This window comes from Polyodon spathula, chromosome 12 (genome assembly GCF_017654505.1).
Source record: "Polyodon spathula isolate WHYD16114869_AA chromosome 12, ASM1765450v1, whole genome shotgun sequence".
Lineage (NCBI taxonomy): Eukaryota > Metazoa > Chordata > Actinopteri > Acipenseriformes > Polyodontidae > Polyodon > Polyodon spathula.
The window spans coordinates 18,519,504-18,539,143 of record NC_054545.1 but is presented as its reverse complement, the minus strand read 5'-3'; the positions used below and the strand labels follow the sequence as shown (position 1 = coordinate 18,539,143).

Sequence of the window (19,640 nt, the reverse complement as noted above, 5' to 3'; positions counted from 1 at the left end):
GTTTTTTTATCGATCCCATGACATCAACAGTGTCCATGCAGGTCGGTTGAACTCTAGGGTGGAGCAACGCTTCCCCTCCATGTGCATATAAACAAGGCTCCTGTAGAGGCATTGCAATTTGGTGAAATAATGAATCTATTCAATTAAAGAAACACAGTCCTTAAGGGGTTCCCAAGTGGCGCATCCAGTAAAGGTACTCCACGTGCAGTGCAGGATGCACCCTAAGGCCTGGAGGTTGCCAGTTCAGGTCCAGGCTGTTCCACTGCCAGGTGTGGACAGGAGTTCCCAGTGGACAGCACACAACTGGCCGAGCACCGCCTATGGTGGGGAGGGTGTAGGTCGGCCAGGATGTTCTCAGCTCTCCGTGCACCAGTAACCCCTGTAGACTGGCCAGTCCGCCAGCTTGCAGTTTAAGGCTCCTTTGTGTGTTCACATATGTGATTGAAAAGCGGGCCTAAAATGTGGTGATTTTGTTGCTTTTTTATGGAACAATTGCCTGCACTCAGAATGGAAGAGCTACTGGGATATACAGTAATCCTTCATTTGTAGCAGATGTTTCTTATTAATAGATATGTGTTCAATGCAGCACAGTAACAATTGTATGGTATATGTTTAAACAAATTATATATATATATTATTGACTATTTTGACTTAATGTTATGGTGTGTAACAGGGTAACGGTCCGAGCTTAACCACACACACAGTCACATTATTCTGTTAAGAACACAGAGGTATTTAGAACGCAGGAAACAGAAACTTGCTAGTGTTGACAGGTATAAATATTTATTTTCGTAACGTATACTTCGCTCAGATTACAAATGACTATCAGGTTGTACACAATGACTGACATTCACAAGACAAGCTCACGACTAACCACCTAGTATTAACAATACTGCTCCCTCTCAAGTAAAAACATGGCATTCAATACATGACACATGTTTCTTCTCATTTATACCTATTCTTTAACCTGCTTAAATACCGTCTTTGTTTACAAGCGTGATTGTTAAACTATTATATTGTTTACTTGTTATAATTATCATTGTTGTTATTATTCTCTAGTCCCTAACCATTGCCACTTCATTGAGGGAAGCGTCCTTATCTAAATACAGCAATACACTATCATATAATATCAAATACGCTTGCTCAGTAGCATGCACGATACATATAAACCACTGCTCTGTCTCCAGTAGAATAACATTAACAATAATAATCACACAAACGGGCATTGAGATATTACAGTGAGGGTCTCAGCCTCACATGGTCCATCAACGATCTTGATATTTGTGGATGAGAACAGTATTTTTTTGTGGCTGTGTAAAAGCAAGCAGCTAAAGAAATGATCTCATTTCAAAGATGCACACTTCTGTAGCTGTGCATATCGTTGCGTGCAAAATAAACAATGTTAGCTGAATATGCCAAGTCACCAGCATTATTGATCATTATTGAGATCCACAATTTTTATATTTATCACTTAGTTACTAAATTACAGGAAGAAAAGGTAATTGTGACAAATTAAGCATAATTATGAATGTGCTGTAGCTTGTGTATTATGTGAAACAAACAACCTGAACGTTAACCCGCTAGATTTTGTTTTATTTAATATTTTTATAATTATAGTTGCATGATGTAGAAAATAATTACCATCCAATACTGATCCACTGCTATCTTGGCTAGCAGAGTATTCAGCTTTCTATTTACCTTTTGCGAGTGTAACCACATTGGTCATATGATACGAAAAGGCGCCCCTAAGTCTGCTTTGCGTTCATACATATGTCTCGGATTGCGGGCCCTGGGCCACATCGAAACGGCGGCCTGAATCTGGGCCGGCCCTGGGCTGCTTTTTCTTTTTTGGAGCATTCACATGTGAGAAAAGGCGGCCCTAGCTGCCTTAAATCACAAGTGTGAACAAGTGGGTCATAGTCTCTTTGGAAATGCATGTTTTATTGATTTATATTATTAAGTAGAGGCATCAGTAGCACTCTCCATGTAAACTCACTCTCTCTCTCGCTCTCTCTCTCAGGTTATAATCAGATGTTCATCATTCCCGTGGGAGCAACGAGTATCAGGATTCGAGAAGTGGTGCCTACCAGGAACTTTCTGGGTAAGTGAACAGACCCGAGGGGAGCTTGTCCTCAAAGGGAATTGAACTGGGTTCAAGAGAAGTTTAGACCTGCAGACTGGAGTGTGGTATAAAATGCTTGACATATCATAGCGCTTGTTAGATTCTTTTGCAACTTATCAGAAAAGCAGTATCTGCTGGTTGCTAAATTTAAAGTTGAATTCCATAACCTCATTTCAAATAAAATAAACCCTTTTGTCCGTCGCAGTGTCAGTAATTGATTGATTGATCCTCATCTCGTAGTGTCAGTAATTGATTGATTGATCCTCATCTCGCAGTGTCAGTAATTGATTGGTCTTCATCTTGCAGTAATTGATTGATTGATCCTCATCTCGCAATGTCAGTAATTGATTGATTGATCCTCATCTTGCAGTAATTGATTGATTCCTGTTTGCAGCGATAAAGAACGTGCGAGGAGAGTACTACCTGAACGGGCACTGGGTGATTGATTTCTCTCGTGCTGCGCACATCGGCAGCACTGTGCTGCACTACGAGCGTGGGTCGGAGGGGGACCTGGCCCCTGAGACCATCCACGGCAGGGGCCCCACTACCGAGCCCCTTGTCATAGAGGTAGGCAGGCTGTTGGGGTCTCACACACACTGCACTGTAAACTACTGTAATGTAACACTGATGATAATCTGTGTGAAATGTGAACTACATTCTGTTAATGTGGTTTGTAATTGTGCACAATATAGCACTGCAGCAGTGACTAACTTAAATAAAAATGACTCATAGGCTAGTCATGACAATACGAGTTAATGGTATTATGCTACATTTGTTATTGGTCCCTTGAAATTGTATTGACGAGAATTGACTGTAAGTAACTTAACTTGTCAATGTGGCACCATGATCTATTTTATGTTAATTGTCTAGGCTGCTAAGTTTATAATAATAATAATAATAATAATAATAATAATAATAATTAAAAAACGCAAAAATCATTGTTTTAGTTTAAAATAATCTTTTATTTGCATTGTACACCAATGTGTACAATGCAGCAGCATGATTTATTTTTTGTTACTATACCGGTAGCCTACAGTCTAAAGTAAAAATAAAGTGCTCTGGGTATTTTTTTATAATGTAGTGTGTAGCCTAAACACACTAGTTATTGATGTTAAACACACTGAGCATTATAAATGTATGTGTGTGCGATTTTATTGTATTTTTGTAAACTCGACACCTCTTAATGTCGGACAAACATATCCGGTTTAGCAAAGGGCTACTGTGTGGTTATGAAAAGCTTTTTGATAGAAACACATTTTTTATTTGGGGTGGGAGCCCCACTGTAGATTTGGATGGGATTAAACTGCCTTTCATTTTTATATTATATATATATATATATATATATATATATATATATATATATATATATATATATATATATATATATATATATATATATATATATATATATATATATAATATAGTATTAAAAAGTAAAATGAAGACTGAACAGAATGCATTGTACAGATGACGTTTACATTTAACAAAAACAATGTTATTTTGATTCTTGCACGTTTGCATGTATAGACGTTATCCTTCGGGCACTCTCTGCTCCAGCTATTTGATTGACTCCAGCTAAATGTCGCGCGACTCTCGCAGTTTATAATGCTAGACATCTCGCTAAGAAGACACAACAAATATTTAAATGAGTATATTGCGGCTGCCTTCATGAACATATGTTCTTAGTATATATGACAAAATGTTTACTAAGTTTTGCTATGAAAATGCAAATTGAGGTATGAGGTTCCTGCAATAACAGAAGCTTCGACCTTGCAGCTGATCAGGCAGGAGCCGAACCAGGGAGTCGAGTATGAGTATTACCTGCCCTACCGCAGTCAGAGCCAGGGCTACTTCTGGAGCTATGGGTCCTGGGCAGAGTGCAGCAAGGAGTGTGGAGCAGGTATGGGCCACCTCACTGCGCTGGCTGTCAATTCACTGTTCACTTTCCTAGGAGACTCATTTTTTATTACTGTATTCAAATGCCCGGGTGTTGCCTAAACTTCATCCAAAACTATTGAACACTCTCAAGAGTGCTGAAAGAAGCTTAGTATATTCAGTTAACAGTGTTTTGACCATCTTGAAGACATTGAGCATCGTGGGTTTCCGACCATCTGAAGTTCTTATATTGTGGTTGCTAACCTTACCATCCTCCTCCCCCTTCATGATCCATGTTATACCTAACAAAACTCAATTGCTATACAGTGTATATCCTTGTCATAGCCAACAAAATGTCTTAAAGTGCAGTCGGGTCTCCAGAGTGTCACATCTCATAAGGGCGATCTGCGTGAGTGCAGGATGAGCCCGGTTCGAGTCCAGGCTATTCCATTGCCGACCGTGGATGGGAGCTCCCAAGGGGCAGCACGCAATTGGCCGAGCGCCGCCTGGGCGTGGAGGGGGGCTTAGGTCAGCCAGGGTGTCCTCGGCTCACTGTGCACCAGTGACCCCTGTGGTCTGGCCGGGCGCCTGCGGGCTTGTCTGTAAGCTGTCCTGAGCTGCGTTGTCCTCCGATGCCGCATGTTGAGTCTGCAGGGTGAAAAGAAGTGGTGGGCTGACGGCACACACTTCGGAGGATAGCGTGTGTTCGTCTTCGCCGCTCCCGAGTCAGCAAGGGGGTGGTAGCGGTGAGGTGAGCCTAAAATTAATTCCAAATTGGAGAGAAACGGAGAAAAACAATTGCCGACTACTAAATTAAAAATAGGATCAGCCTATTTGCATTTCTCTGAACCTTCTCAAATGCAATAATGTTTTTGTAGTGAGGTGACCAAAACTGGACACAGTATTCTTGGCGGGCTCTAATTAGAGCATAACATATGTAATCCCTTCATTGGCTGCAGCTTTTGCATATGATTTGAGTGTTCAAAGTTATGAAAAGTAAAAATTAGAAAAAGAATAAGCGTCTGTACTCATGGTACCTATATATTTTCAGCAGGCGTGTTGAACGAGAGAGCGCTTCTTAAGTTCTGCTTTGTTTCTCTTCAGGCTACCAGTCCCGGCTGGTGTTCTGCACCATAGACAATGAGGCGTATTCGGACTACCTGTGTGCCAGCCGACCACGCCCCGTGAGTAACAGAACCTGCAACCTCCAGCCCTGTCCTCAGACCAAGCGGTGAGTGAGACCTGCCTGACTAGCTGGGTACTCTTTAACATGTGCACAGGGAGCCGGCTGATTCTGGAAAGCAGTGCTGGTGTTGGGCTTGGTGTGAGACATAATGTTTGTACAGGGCGCTGTATATGAGAAGGAAGCCACGTATGTTTTGAAGAATAACATCATGCTTCTCCAGCGCAGGAGGGAATGTCGGCCGTGTCTGGAGCCACTTTGACCTCTGCATAGTGGAAGAGCAGTGCTAGTACTTGGTGGGCTTTCGTTTTCTCTTTAAAGGAGACTACGCTCTGTGCTACAAACCACCTAATGGGATTACGGTTATGGTTTTCCTCAATGTCATTAAAATAAAAGCAGCTAACACAATAGTCTCATACATCTTACCTTTTTCTGCAATGCCCTTACTCCATAGATCTCAGTTGCACAGTTGAAATGACCATGACAGTGCCACACGGTCTATATATGAAATGGAAGTGCACCACAGAGTAATTGTGTTGACTACAGTCCCTTTCAATGTAACTGCGAGCATAGTGGCTTTCTGATTTATAACCTCTTGCATTTTGGTTGCCAGCCATGCCATCGTCCTGTCAGTTTCTGCCTGTCCAGTCAGTTTCACATGCCGATTATTACTGGGTGTGGTTTTGTAGATACTGTGTACTGTATACCTGTTCCTTGGCATATCCTTGAACTGGTCAAGGCATGTCAAGTAACTCATCTTCTGTATCTATGCAGAATAACCTGCTGATTACCACAGGAGGGTTTGTGGGGATATTAAGCCATTCACACCTTTTTGGCAATTCATAGTTATTGTTGACTGTTAGAAGTTCAAAAAGGGGTATCAACAAAACCAGACCCAGTATTAATCGGTTTCTATGAAACTGCCTGGTCCTGGATTCAGTGTACTGGGCTCCCAAGCCAATTATTTAAGGTGGCGTCTACATCTCATGCTAACGATTGTTCCATCTCCCTAAGAAAGGTTTAGCACAATGATTGTGCAGTTTGCTGTGCTTCTCGTATGCTTTGTTCTATGCTTTGTTTCTTTCTGTAAACTGTGGTTAACCAGCCAGCTGTTCCATACCTTCCAGAATCTAAGTCGCGATGCCCTTGTTTGTTCTCATCACATTGGTTGAACGTGCCTCTATGGGTTTGCAGGGCTCTGTATTAACCTTTCTCATTACAGGCACATGGCTCTAAAGAATTAAAGTGCAGGTATAAAATTTGCATCTCATTGCAATGATTTTCTCCACCGTCCCTTGTGTGTTTATGATGTTTGTAATCATTGAAAGTGGTTCTGCAGTGTGTTTATGATGTTTGTAATCATTGAAAGTGGTTCTGCAGTGTGCTTGTGATATTTGAAATCATTGAAATCATTTCTGCAGTGGGTTTATGATGTTTGAAATCACTGAACGTGATTCTTTGAGCTCCAAACTGCCAGAACTGAACTGCTTTGCACGTCCTCATTCCATTCAAACCATGTGACACATCAGCTCTGCTGGCTCAGCGTATTGTACATGAATAGAGTGTGTGGGACCAGCCAACTTGAATGGCCATTTTGTCACCTGATTTGAATGGAAGGAGGAAATCTTTTCAGTCTGAGGTGTTAGAAGCTCAAAGACAGATGTAGAGAAAAATGATGACTCAATACTGGAGGAACAGAACCACACAACATCTTAACAAGACACAGGGAAGCTTTGAATCTATGGCAGTTACTGCTAATTTTCTCTCCCATTCAGCCTGCAGTGTTTGCTTCTTTTGGAAGTTGTTGTCCATAATGAGATTTATGTATTTATTTTTTTATTTGGCAGACACCTTTATCCAAGGTGACTTACAGGTGATTCAGGGCAGTGCAGGGCTACGATGCAAGCTTCATATTGAAATACAGTATACGTTACAGTGAGTACAATACTACTACTTGAATACAATATAAACTAGGATGCAACAAGTTAGGATCACAACAAGTTAGATCTAATTAACACAAAATCGATCATTGTGCCGCATTGACACGTCATGATATACTGCACACACTTTACAGAAATAAATAATTTCTTCATTTACACCAGTCTCTTATTAATGAATTGCGTGTTTCATTTCCCCCTCTTGCGTGACCCTGGCACATCAACAATGCCGTTCATCCCAACTGTTTGATGGGCTGAAGCCAGGCTGTGTTCACCAGCACCCAAATCCACCGTGGACATGCACAGTAGCAGCCAGCTGTCAGCCAGGACTGGCTATGATTGACTTAAAAATGCCAAGACAACAAAGGCTATAAATATGAGCAGCATGAGTTCGGCTCTTCTCAGTCTTGTGTAACTTCGCGGAAAGACACGTTTAAGCTGATAAATTATTATCTTTGTCTAACTTCATCTTCCTTTATTTTGAGCCATCTGTTCAGCAGTGCTTTAACGTAAGCTCAGTACTGTCTTGCTGTGTTCGGCAATTTTTCTTTGTTTGTTTTTGTTAATTTACCGACCAGTACTGCCTGTTTGGGGTAATCGATTATTAAATATACCGTAGAGTATATTATATTTTAATTTTATTTCTATAATATTTGATATATTTCTTTAAATTTCTTGTTGACAGCCGATTCAGGTTTTATTTTTTTCTAGGTGTTTTTAAATTATTGGTTTTTTTATGTTTGTTTGTAGTTGAAGTCTTTTATTAGGTCTATATAAATTTGCTGCTGGTTCCTGAAAATAAAATAATAGATCTACTTCATTGTTAATTACAGTGTTTTTTTCCTTTGGCCTTAACTGTCACTTCCATTTAAGGTCTTATTTTGTCCTGTTCTTGGTCTTTGAACTTGGGATTGGTTTAAATTCAGGGATAACTTCAATTTCAATAAACACACATAAACATTTCTGAGCACATTTGATGAGTTTAATATATTTGTCTTATTTCAACATCTCATTTTTTATGTATTTTTTTTCTAATGTATGAAAACTGAACGATTAAATGCTTTAGCTGTGTTATCAATTGAATAAGACACGATGGCTCACATTCCTGACTTTAATAGTAAAGTAATTGAAAAATTGTCGCTTCCAGCAAGAAACAGATCCACTGGACAGTGCTTCTACTGAGGCTGGTTGTCACATCCTGGTGACTTTAAGCACCCTGGAGCCTCCAAGGGCTTCTGCACGAGCAGAGAGACATGTTGAGATCCCTTTCGAGGCTGCAGGGCTGCTTTAAACAGGAGAGCTAGAAGCAGAACGTGATCTGCAAGGGGAATTTGAACAAGGAGAAGAAGACTGCTGGTACTTCAGATCAGCTTCTCTTTAAGAGTTCAAATAGTGGGAGCTGTTGTCGTGACTGTCTTGTTAAATGTATGTTGTAACCATGTCTAACTACAAAACCAGCGCAGTCTATTTAAACACACACCTCTTTCTGTGGGTCCGCCTGTTTCGTCTCGTTGGGAAGTTGTTGCTGCAAACCTTGTTGCACAGAGGTGAGTTTGAAACGCATTGCAACAACGGTGGGTGTTTTTTTTTTTTTTTTTTTCCAGCTATGTGGTTCAGATAACATTGATGACAGTTTAAATGTATGAAACACAATTTAGACATCATACTGCAGTAGCATTTGTTATGCTATACGCTTTTTTGTGAAAAGAGGGGATGTCTTGCGGCTCTGATGCTGTTCAGGCCCGCAGGTTAGGAGGTTGATTTCCAGGCCCTGGCAGGGTGTGAGTCTGGGTGTGTGTCTGGGTGTTCCCTGGAGCCTCACAAGACTGGGTGTGTGTCTGGGTGAGCTGCCCTGGAGCCTCACGAGACTGGGTGTGTGTCTGGGTGAGCTCCCCTGGAGCCTCACGAGACTGGGTGTGTGTCTGGGTGAGCCCCCCTGGAGTCTCACGAGACTGGGTGTGTCTCTGGATGTTCCCTGGAGCTTCACGAGACTGGGTGTGTGTTCGTGAGCCCCCAGGAGCCTCACACCTCTCCCATTTGTTCCCATTAAAAGGATGGCGTACCTCTACCAGGCTCAAGTGTGGAAGCGCACGGAGCACCTGAGCTCGCGGGTGTACAGGTAACACAGTGCCAGCGACCCAGCTATGGAAACCCTGGGGGGACAAAATCTTCCATGTGCTTCTTTTAAAAATGCTTTTTTAGTTGCAGCACTGTGTCAAAAATGCGCTTTGATCCTCTTCCCGGTGAGTGTGTTTGTGTGCGGGGTCAACAATTCTGTGGTCAAGCAAACAGTGGACAAGACCACGAGGTCTAGCTACCACTTTAACGGGTACAGAGTGGACAGGGGTGAGCGGTGCAATTAGATGACCTATTATTTTAATGGGAAATAAACTGAAAATGGCACAGCACAGTTACTGTTTGTACCTGCTTTAATTAGCATGCCATTATATTTACATTTCATTAAATTGTCATCATTTGAGCTAATCTCGCCATTTAATTTGGTCTATTTAATTGCTAATTTAGATGGCTGCTAATTGCACAGTGTACTGTATACAGGTTAATGGTGTCTAATTAAGTTTCTGAAGAATTGCGAAAAAAATAAAGAGTACATAGATACACAGGGGACTGCAGTAACTGATTTACCCACCGGGAGGTGCTATGCTCTATGAAAAACTAAAATAAAAAAATAAATAAAAATTGCCTAACCATTAATAGTGGATCATTGTTGCAGCTGCTTGTTTGTGTGTTTTTTTTTTTTTTTATATTTGGATCTAGACTTCAGTGTCCTTTTCAGCGCCGAGCTCGCTGAGTCCACGCTGCTCCAGCTTGACCCGGGATTGTGTGTTTTTGCCTGGCTGCCCTAGCGAGATACCCCTACTAATGCAGTCATGATTTCAAAGATAAAAATAATCTGTGTTGAAATCACTTGGTGTGGAGGAGGAATCCTAGTCTGTGCTTACAAACCAACACAGGACTCTTACACCTGCAGGAACGTTTGCATTCTACAGAGAAAAAAGTTCCTTTGCTTATAACTTAAAAAGGTTTGGGTTGTTGATTGATTGCACGTTTCAGCTCTTTGTGGGTGTGTGATTCTTATAGCGAGTTGCTTCTGTGCTGCTGCAGAACTATTGGCGGGGGTGTTGGAGTCCTGGTTGCATCACGGAAGGATCCTTCGTAGCGGGAGATTTAGGACCTTGGCAGGGAGGTCTGCTTGGTTTGGTGTGCAGCATCTGGGGGGCTCCTGAGAAACCAGGGCAGCCAGTCCAGCCTAGCAAAGACCAGCTAGAACCACAACTCAATTATCGACTGCCGTATAATAATACAGCAATTTAAAAAAAAAAAAAAAATCAGTACAATAAATAATTTAGGCTTAACAAGTTAATATCCTAATAATTGGTTATTGTTCCAACCCTAGACTGAGGTTCAAGGATGGGGGGGGTGACTCCCCCTTTGCAATGGCGGATCTCAGTACAGCCTCATTTCACAGCTAAAGCTGTTGGATTTGGAGGCTAACATGGCTGTGGTTTGGGGGGGGGGGGGAGGAACCCCCCAAGATTCTGCTGCCGGGTGTCTGCTTTGCGCTAGCGTGTGCATTTGTGTGGAGGGCAGCAGCGGCGGGCTCCTGTTCATTGTGTTTTAACTCTGCCCTAGCTGGAAGGTGGGTGAGTGGACCGCATGCTCAGCTACTTGTGATGGAGGCACGCAGACTCGCAGCGTGTTCTGCCTGACCTACGACGGCGCCGGCTCCCGCGTTGTGGAGGAATCGCAGTGTGCAGCCTTCTCCGCCCGGCCGCATTCCCAGCAGGCCTGCAGCCTGCGCCAGTGTGCCACCTGGAGCGCCGGTGGCTGGTCAGAGGTGAGAGCCACACTGCTTCACAACTCTGCGCCCTCACGCTTTTTTTTTTTTTTTTTTTTTTAGCAGCTTCAAAAAGATATTCCATTTTAACATCCGTCATTTTATGAAATTGTATGTTATTGGTCCATTTCCCCTTCTCCAGCTGTAGCTTCTGCATTGTTTGCAGAATATTATTGTTCATTACTAACCTCTGAAACCTGGTTTATATCCTTGACAGCCAATCCAGATGACACTGGTTTTAATAAGCACAATGTGTCTTACGCTGTGGTTTAGGTATGCCATCTAAATTGATGGAACTGTAGCAGTTGAGTGGAGTGTAATAATTTTGTCCAAAAAAGTGTTGCTACACATTAGGCTTTTTCAAACTGAGAAGTTACTTAAGTTCAAGTAGGCCAATTTAAACAGCAGGGTTTTTTTTTGTTTTTTTTTAAAGTATAACCCACAGTGAATCCGAATGCTGCCCTCCTTCCACTGGTGATCCCCCACCTCAGGGGTGACTGTAATGTCTATGCTGTTAGTATCACCACATTCAGTTTAAACACTGGTGCAGGAGGTCTGTGTTGGAGTGGATTTGTGAGGATGAGGGAGGCAGGATTTAGATCCACTGCAGTGAAGCAGCTTCAAGCCGCCTTCTGCACCAGGGAAGCTCCCTGTCTTGACTGTGTGCCTGTCTGTCTGTCCTGGTCCAGTGCTCGGAGACCTGTGGCGAGGGGGAGCAAACTCGCTCTGTAGTGTGTCTCTCTGGGGCTGGCATCCGCCTCCAGGACTACGCCTGCCAGGCCCTGCCAAAACCCGCCAGCATGCAGCCCTGCGAGAGAGCCACTTGCCCGCATGAGATCAGCTGGCACATTGGGGACTGGGGCCTGGTAAGAAATAAAAATGCTCATGTCTTTCTGTACATCAGGAAACCTTATTGTTCTTCTTTCTGTGATATGGATCACGTGGTTTCAGCCAGTTAAACTGATGTGGTTTAATAATTAGGGATGTTCAGATCCTAGTGGTATTTACAATAGTCTACCACCGGGTGACACTAGAGCACAAGTTGCTCTGCCACACTATAGAAGGAATATGTTTGCATTTGGTTGTGAAAAATAACTTTGGTCTTGACCAGCTTCTTAATTAAGTATAAAATGGAATGTTACTACACACCATGTGAAAGGGTAAAGGGATATGCAGGGTTTATCACATGACCCTGTACTGATACCTGCCTCTATATCTTTCTCTATCTCTATGTCTATCTTTCTCTTTCTCTCTCCCCCTCCCCTCTCTCTCTCTCTCTCTCTCTCTCTCTCTCTCTCTCTTCCTCTTCACCCTGCAGTGCTCTAAGAGCTGTGACTCAGGCCTGCGAGAGCGGCAGGTGATCTGTGCTGACCGCGATCGAAACTTCTACAACCTGAATCTGTGCGTGGCGAGGGACCGGCCCTCCACTGTGGAAAAGTGCAACACCCAGCCCTGCTACCTCCCTCAGGGTGAGTGTCCCCAAGCCCTGCTTCCTCCCTCAGGGTGAGTGTCCCCAAGCCCTGCTACTTCCCTCCCCCAGGGTGCCCCCCAGCCTCCCTCTCTGTCCTGCTCCCTCCCCCAGCCCCCTTCTCTCTCCTGCTCCCTCCCCCAGGGTGATTGTCTTCTGAGACGCAGTGTATTAGTTTTTGATTCCTGACTCCAAGTTGCAGAATCTCCCAATTCAGTGAAAGCAGTGAGGGAAATGTTTTCACTTCTAGTTTGATTCTTAAGCAAAGCATATTTTGTGGGCAGCTATTCCACCATTGTGACAGGCTGGGTAACCTTGCTGTGTGTCATTGTGCCCATCTTTTTAAGGTAAATTAATTTTAAAAAGATATTTAAATACCCAACCATGCATACATACAGTAAATGGAAAAAGCTTCCCTGGTACGCTGTGTCTAACCCCGCTGTGATCACTCCTCCCTGGTGCGCTGTGTCCAACCCTGCTGTGATCGCTCCTCCCTGGTGCGCTGTGTCTAACCCCGCTGTGATCGCTCCTCCCTGGTGCGCTGTGTCTAACCCCGCTGTGATCGCTCCTCCCTGGTGCGCTGTGTCTAACCCCGCTGTGATCGCTCCTCCCTGGTGCGCTGTGTCTAACCCCGCTGTGATCGCTCCTCCCTGGTGCGCTGTGTCTAACCCCGCTGTGATCGCTCCTCCCTGGTGCGCTGTGTCTAACCCCGCTGTGATCGCTCCTCCCTGGTGCGCTGTGTCTAACCCCGCTGTGATCGCTCCTCCCTGGTGCGCTGTGTCTAACCCCGCTGTGATCGCTCCTCCCTGGTGCGCTGTGTCTAACCCCGCTGTGATCGCTCCTCCCTGGTGCGCTGTGTCTAACCCCGCTGTGATCGCTCCTCCCTGGTGCGCTGTGTCTAACCCCGCTGTGATCGCTCCTCCCTGGTGCGCTGTGTCTAACCCCGCTGTGATCGCTCCTCCCTGGTGCGCTGTGTCCAACCCCGCTGTGATCGCTCCTCCCTGGTGCGCTGTGTCCAACCCTGCTGTGATCGCTCCTCCCTGGTGCGCTGTGTTCAACCCTGCTGTGTATCCAGACTTGTTTGCTGAAATTACAATTCCGATGCTATTTTGTTCAATTACAGTTGCAGTTACAGTTATGCTGCATTAATTACAATTACAATTACAATCACACTAATGGAACATAAACAGCTATACACTTAACACTTTTACTCTGTTTATTCTACCCAGCAGTAATCACAGGTACAAATACACATTTCTCAAACAAATGGGGTCACTAAAAGTGGATGAATGTTCTCTCAGTATTAGACCCAACATGGAATTGTGAACGATTCAGCTTGGAAAGATGTGTAAATGAACTGTAATTGATTGATTATATGGTAATTACAGTTAGAATTACACAGGTGTGTCAAGATTGAACTACAATGAACCATTCCATTGTAACAGCAATCAATTACAAATGAACCATTCCATTGTAACTGGCTCCAGCTCAGATCTCCTGTATTCTGTCTCTTTAGTGGTGCCGAGCATGCCTGACCCCAGGGGCTATGATGACACCCGACGGGGCACCCTGGTCCCCTACATCCCCGACAGACCCTCCACAGGTGAGTAGAGCTTGCCCAGGCTCGGCCCACGCGCTGGGGGATTGGGTCTGGATGAATGACATTAACAGTGTCTTGGTGTTCCACCAAAAATGTAAAAAAGGGATTTTCACAGATATTATTTCCCTCTTTTTTAAAAAAAATTGTAAGTAATGTTAATATGTTGGGTTCACATTGCGCTAAAGACAGGCTTTATTTAGGTTGTTAAAATAGACCCCATAGGGGTCCTGGATTAAGCGTTTGTGACGGCATTAAGACCATAGTGCTGATCATGACACTTGGCATCATGACACTTTTGCAAGTTAAGGCCTTGTTAGCACTGCCATGAAATGCGCTCCGCCGTGCAATGCGCTGTGATGTGCAATGCGCTGTGACGTGCAATGCGCTCCGCCAAAGCAGTGCTCTCCGCCTTGCAATGCTCTCCGCCTTGCAATGCGCTCCGCCGTGCAATGCGCTCCATGGTGCAATGCGCTCCGCTACTCATTAGCCATGCACTGTAAAGTGTGTCAAGCCTTAATTATGTGCACGGGCAAATTGTAGGTGGGGATCATTTGTAAATTAAGTCTGTGATATCGAAATGAGATTTATGAAGTGGCAGAACAGCTGCACCCACTCTAAAAGGATCCACAAATAAGATACTTTCTAATTGGTCTTATTTGGGTACAAAGAAAAAGTCAGAAAGCAGCTGATAGGAAGAGCATTATGGCAGCAGTCACAGCGTATTTCTTATGGTGGAGAGTGCATGCTTTTAACCTTCCTGAACAACCCAAGAACAGGGGCAGAGTATTTAGGGTCCGCATTACCCTTTTGATCTCCCTGAAGGTGAAATTATAGCTCAATACTGGCTATTTCATATTGTACAGTTGCTTGTATTGGTCATATTATAAACTTGGTTCATTAATTTATCCTTTTCATTATGTATATTTGGTTTTATCCATCGTATAATAATAATAATAATAATAATAATAATAATAATAATAATAATAATAATAATAATAATATAAAGTCAAGACAGTCACAGAGTATTTTCTCATTTAAATGTGGCAGCTTAGGGCATGCCTCATTAATTTTGGGCCAGTTAATACATTCGGGATGGGGTCAAATTTGTGCCGCGGCAGAGTGTTACTTTACACTCTGCCAATTTAGCGTTGTGCCGGTCAATCTTGATACATGTCCCTCATGTGTTGAACTGAAAGATCCCATATATGAGCAGTAGGCATGCTGAACGCTGGTATTGAGTTGATAATGTTCTTCACTCTACTACACTGTACTGTATGAGGAGTACGGCATGCTGGACAGTGGTATTGAGTTGATAATGTTCTTCACTCTACTACACTGTGCTGTATGAGGAGTACGGCATGCTGGACAGTGGTATTGAGTTGATAATGTTCTTCACTCTACTACACTGTACTGTATGAGGAGTACGGCATGCTGGACACTGGTATTGAGTTGATAATGTTCTTCACTCTACTACACTGTACTGTATGAGGAGTAGGGCATGCTGGACACTGGTGTTCAGTTGATAATGTTCTTCACTCTTCTGCACTGCACTGTACTGTATGAGGAGTACGGCATGCTGGACACTGGTATTCAGTTGATAATGTTCTTCACTCTACTACACTGTACTGTATGAGGAGTACGGCATGCTGGACACTGGTATTGAGTTGATAATGTTCTTCACTCTACTACACTGTACTGTATGAGGAGTACGGCATGCTGGACAGTGGTATTGAGTTGATAATGTTCTTCACTCTACTACACTGTACTGTATGAGGAGTACGGCATGCTGGACACTGGTATTGAGTTGATAATGTTCTTCACTCTACTACACTGTACTGTATGAGGAGTACGGCATGCTGGACACTGGTATTGAGTTGATAATGTTCTTCACTCTACTACACTGTACTGTATGAGGAGTACGGCATGCTGGACACTGGTATTGAGTTGATAATGTTCTTCACTCTACTACACTGTACTGTATGAGGAGTACGGCATGCTGGACACTGGTATTGAGTTGATAATGTTCTTCACTCTACTACACTGTACTGTATGAGGAGTACGGCATGCTGGACAGTGGTATTGAGTTGATAATGTTCTTCACTGTACTACACTGTACTGTATGAGGAGTACGGCATGCTGGACACTGGTATTGAGTTGATAATGTTCTTCACTCTACTACACTGTACTGTATGAGGAGTAGGGCATGCTGGACACTGGTGTTCAGTTGATAATGTTCTTCACTCTTCTGCACTGCACTGTACTGTATGAGGAGTACGGCATGCTGGACACTGGTATTCAGTTGATAATGTTCTTCACTGTACTACACTGTACTGTATGAGGAGTACGGCATGCTGGACACTGGTGTTGAGTTGATAATGCTCTTCACTCTACTACACTGTACTGTATGAGGAGTAGGGCATGCTGGACACTGGTGTTCAGTTGATAATGTTCTTCACTCTACTGCACTGTACTGTATGAGGAGTACGGCATGCTGGACACTGGTATTCAGTTGATAATGTTCTTCACTGTACTACACTGTACTGTATGAGGAGTAGGGCATGCTGGACACTGGTATTGAATTGATAATGCTCTTCACTCTACTACACTGTACTGTATGAGGAGTTACAACGGTTTTCTGGAGGAACCCAGGTACCTGGGACCCACTGCTCTAGTTCAAAATGATCACCAAAGAAAGTTTAAACAGTAGTAAGTTAGAACATACATATATTATAGTCCTCTGCTTTAAAACATCATACCTGAGACACCTTTTGGAATTCCACCCAACCATAAAGTCAGTTCAAAGTGGTGATCACAAATCACACTTAACCATGTACCACAGCCATTTAACAGAGCTCTGTTCAGCAGCATTCCCCTCTTTGTAATGAAAATGACACTGGACTGAGTTAAAGGCTGATCATGAACAGAAAACAAGTGTAGCCAGATTTTTTAGTGGTATATTATTAACAGAGCCGTGTATAATAGAGATGTAGGTTATGTGGACATAGCTTTGGGTAGTCCCTCATACACAGATACTCGCCTTCCTATGACCCTTTAGTGCAGCTCAGGAAAAAAAAACAAAAAAAACAGAAATCTCCTTTTTGTTAGAAATGTTTTTAAACATGGGCTTGTAATGTAAGAACCTCCTTGAATATGTCCAGCCAGGTTTAAACATACACCCGCACTGCACCTTTTAATGTGCTCTCCTCTTTGACATGTGAGGGCCAGAGCCAGTTTAAATAGCTGTGCTCTCCCAGTGTGTTGCTCTTCTCTCCTGGGTGGTATAATTAAGAGAGCGTGGAGACAAACACAGGGCTTCTTTAAGATGTGCACCGTATCAGCTAGTGTGCCAGCTGGTTTAATTATACATTGAAACGCGCCAACTGAGGTCAAATCAAAAATAAGGTTTTAGAAGCCTAAAGGCAAGACCAAACATAGACACTTGAACATGTCGACAGACCTAATGCAATGCAGGCTTGTTTGTTTGATTGACTTTGTTGAGAAGTGTGTGTTCTTTAATACAGACCTAATGGAATGCAGGCTCGTTTGTGTTTGATTGGCAGAGAAGCATTCCTTAGCTGCTAGGAATGGCCCAGAGCTGTACCTGCTAAGCACACACTAGGTTACTGTACAGTATATGCTGTTGATTAAACATAACGCTATGCTTGCTGTAGAATATTAGTAAAAGCAAGGTAATTAACCTGTTCCATGATGGTACCAAAAAAAAAAAAAAAAGCAAAATGTTTTCTGTACTGTTGTCCCTGCTGTCAACATTACTCAGCCAATCAGTGACTGGTTCCATTACAAAAACAATTGCAATTGCATTTCCTAACCTTTAGAAAGTAGGTATAAATAAGTAATCGTCCCCTCCTTAAAAATGATTATATGCAGGGAGTACAGTGGCAGCTCTGAGGTATCCGATAGCAGGGTTGGTAAAAGGGGTCTGATGCTCTGAGTGCTCAGTTAGAGCGTGTGTCACACTTAATGAAGCACCACCCTGACTGTGGTATGGGAGTGCTGACTGAGAAAGCTGCCTCAGTTTACAGGAACACGGAGCGCAGGGAGTCTGAAGCACCGCCCCCTCCGGTGAATCGGGAGGAAGGATCTAACCCCCCGCAGTACCACTGGGAGTCCCATGGCCGGGTTTGCACCCTGTCCCAGTACGGCTGCTGTCCCGATGGCTACACCCGAGCCAGAGGTCCCCAGGGCCTGGGCTGCCCAGGATCCAGCTGTGCACAGTCCAGGTAACACCTCCACACCGTCCCATTCTGCACCATCTCTCCTCAGCATCCAGAACTATTAAACATTAAATAGCGCTGATCAAGAAACACTAACAGAAACTTAATCAATTTGACAATTTCTCAGTGTAAAAATTGGAGAATTCGGATAACACATTTTTTTAGAAGGTAAAGAAAAGAAAAAAATGAGAGAATAAAGAAAATGAGATCTTAAGTGGCAATCATTTTTCTTGTATAGTTCATTCCAAATGTATCTGGGGACACGAGTCTATACTTTGACATGCTATAGTTATACAGTAGGTGACATGCTGTCAAAGAACCTGTAATGTTTATATCCATGCAGTGCTAGCTCTTTATTTCATTAGAATACTGTATCATGTTTAGGGGGATTTGACAGTAAATAATGCCAGCACTGGACTGCTGTTGTATAAGGACCTTTTAGTAATTTACTGTCAGATTGTGGAATAACGAGGGTGCACACTGTGCTGTTTATCTTGTGTTACACAGTGGGTGGCTCCTTCACGTTCACAGTAAATTACACATGTATCACTAATTCACTGTTCAATATTCCATCATGTGTAAGTCACTAGAATGATGAGTGGGCACTGTACACTGCTTGACACCAATGGATTGCTCTGAGTGTGTATGTGAGCGAGTGTGCTTGTGTGTTTGTTTCTCTACAGGTTTGGCTGCTGTCCTGATGGGATTAGTGCAGCACTGGGCCCTGACAATGCTGGCTGTCAGAGATACTACACTGACAGGGAGAGCAGGCCGTCTGCCAACCCCAACCCCAACCCAAGCACGGACAACACAGTAAGTGACAGCCATCCAGGGGGGTGTATTTTTTGTATTTCATACAACAGTTGCACTGATTACATCATCCAAAACAAAGGTAATCTGTAGATCTGCTTGCATTACTGCCTTCACATCCCATTTCAGTGCAGGGTGATATTCCTTATCTGTGTGTTCTGTTACAGTCTATCAGATCATGGTGGCCAACTTTGGATGAGATTTGGCCTGATTTGTTGGGTAATGAAGGCTTTATCTTGCCATGCATGGATATCTGTTTAGCTACTCAACATCCTGAGCGTTTATCTTAGGGACCAGATGTCTGTTTTCTTTATTAAACTCTGCATGTGTGTATTTTCTGAGGTGGATGTAAGCTGTAGTAATGATCTGTTTGGATACAGCAGTCCTTCCCTACTGGGCCTGTCGTAACGAGGTGACTGGTTTACACACATACACACACTCATACTGCTCAGTTTATTGGAAATGTATAAATCAACTGAAATAATGTTGATGTGTTCTCTGTACGCATTACATTATGTAAAAATATAAATCTGTACAGCAAGCCTATACAGTGT

General features: G+C 43.3%; 1 protein-coding gene across 3 annotated transcripts in view; it reads left to right on the top strand.

The window, feature by feature from the left end:
- The window catches only part of paplna (papilin a, proteoglycan-like sulfated glycoprotein), a 68,159-nt gene that overhangs the window by 36,764 nt on the left and 11,755 nt on the right, over nucleotides 1-19,640 (top strand). For 2 of the 3 annotated variants that reach the window (XM_041264949.1, XM_041264948.1), the window contains exons 8-18: nucleotides 2,021-2,101; nucleotides 2,517-2,689; nucleotides 3,899-4,022; nucleotides 5,102-5,228; nucleotides 9,171-9,236; nucleotides 10,769-10,973; nucleotides 11,663-11,839; nucleotides 12,292-12,442; nucleotides 13,958-14,044; nucleotides 18,078-18,282; nucleotides 18,960-19,089. In XM_041264949.1, the coding sequence (XP_041120883.1) occupies nucleotides 2,021-2,101; nucleotides 2,517-2,689; nucleotides 3,899-4,022; nucleotides 5,102-5,228; nucleotides 9,171-9,236; nucleotides 10,769-10,973; nucleotides 11,663-11,839; nucleotides 12,292-12,442; nucleotides 13,958-14,044; nucleotides 18,078-18,282; nucleotides 18,960-19,089 (1,526 nt within the window). The remainder of the gene's footprint in view (nucleotides 1-2,020; nucleotides 2,102-2,516; nucleotides 2,690-3,898; nucleotides 4,023-5,101; nucleotides 5,229-9,170; nucleotides 9,237-10,768; nucleotides 10,974-11,662; nucleotides 11,840-12,291; nucleotides 12,443-13,957; nucleotides 14,045-18,077; nucleotides 18,283-18,959; nucleotides 19,090-19,640) is intronic. The other variant, XM_041264950.1, reaches the window with a different exon arrangement.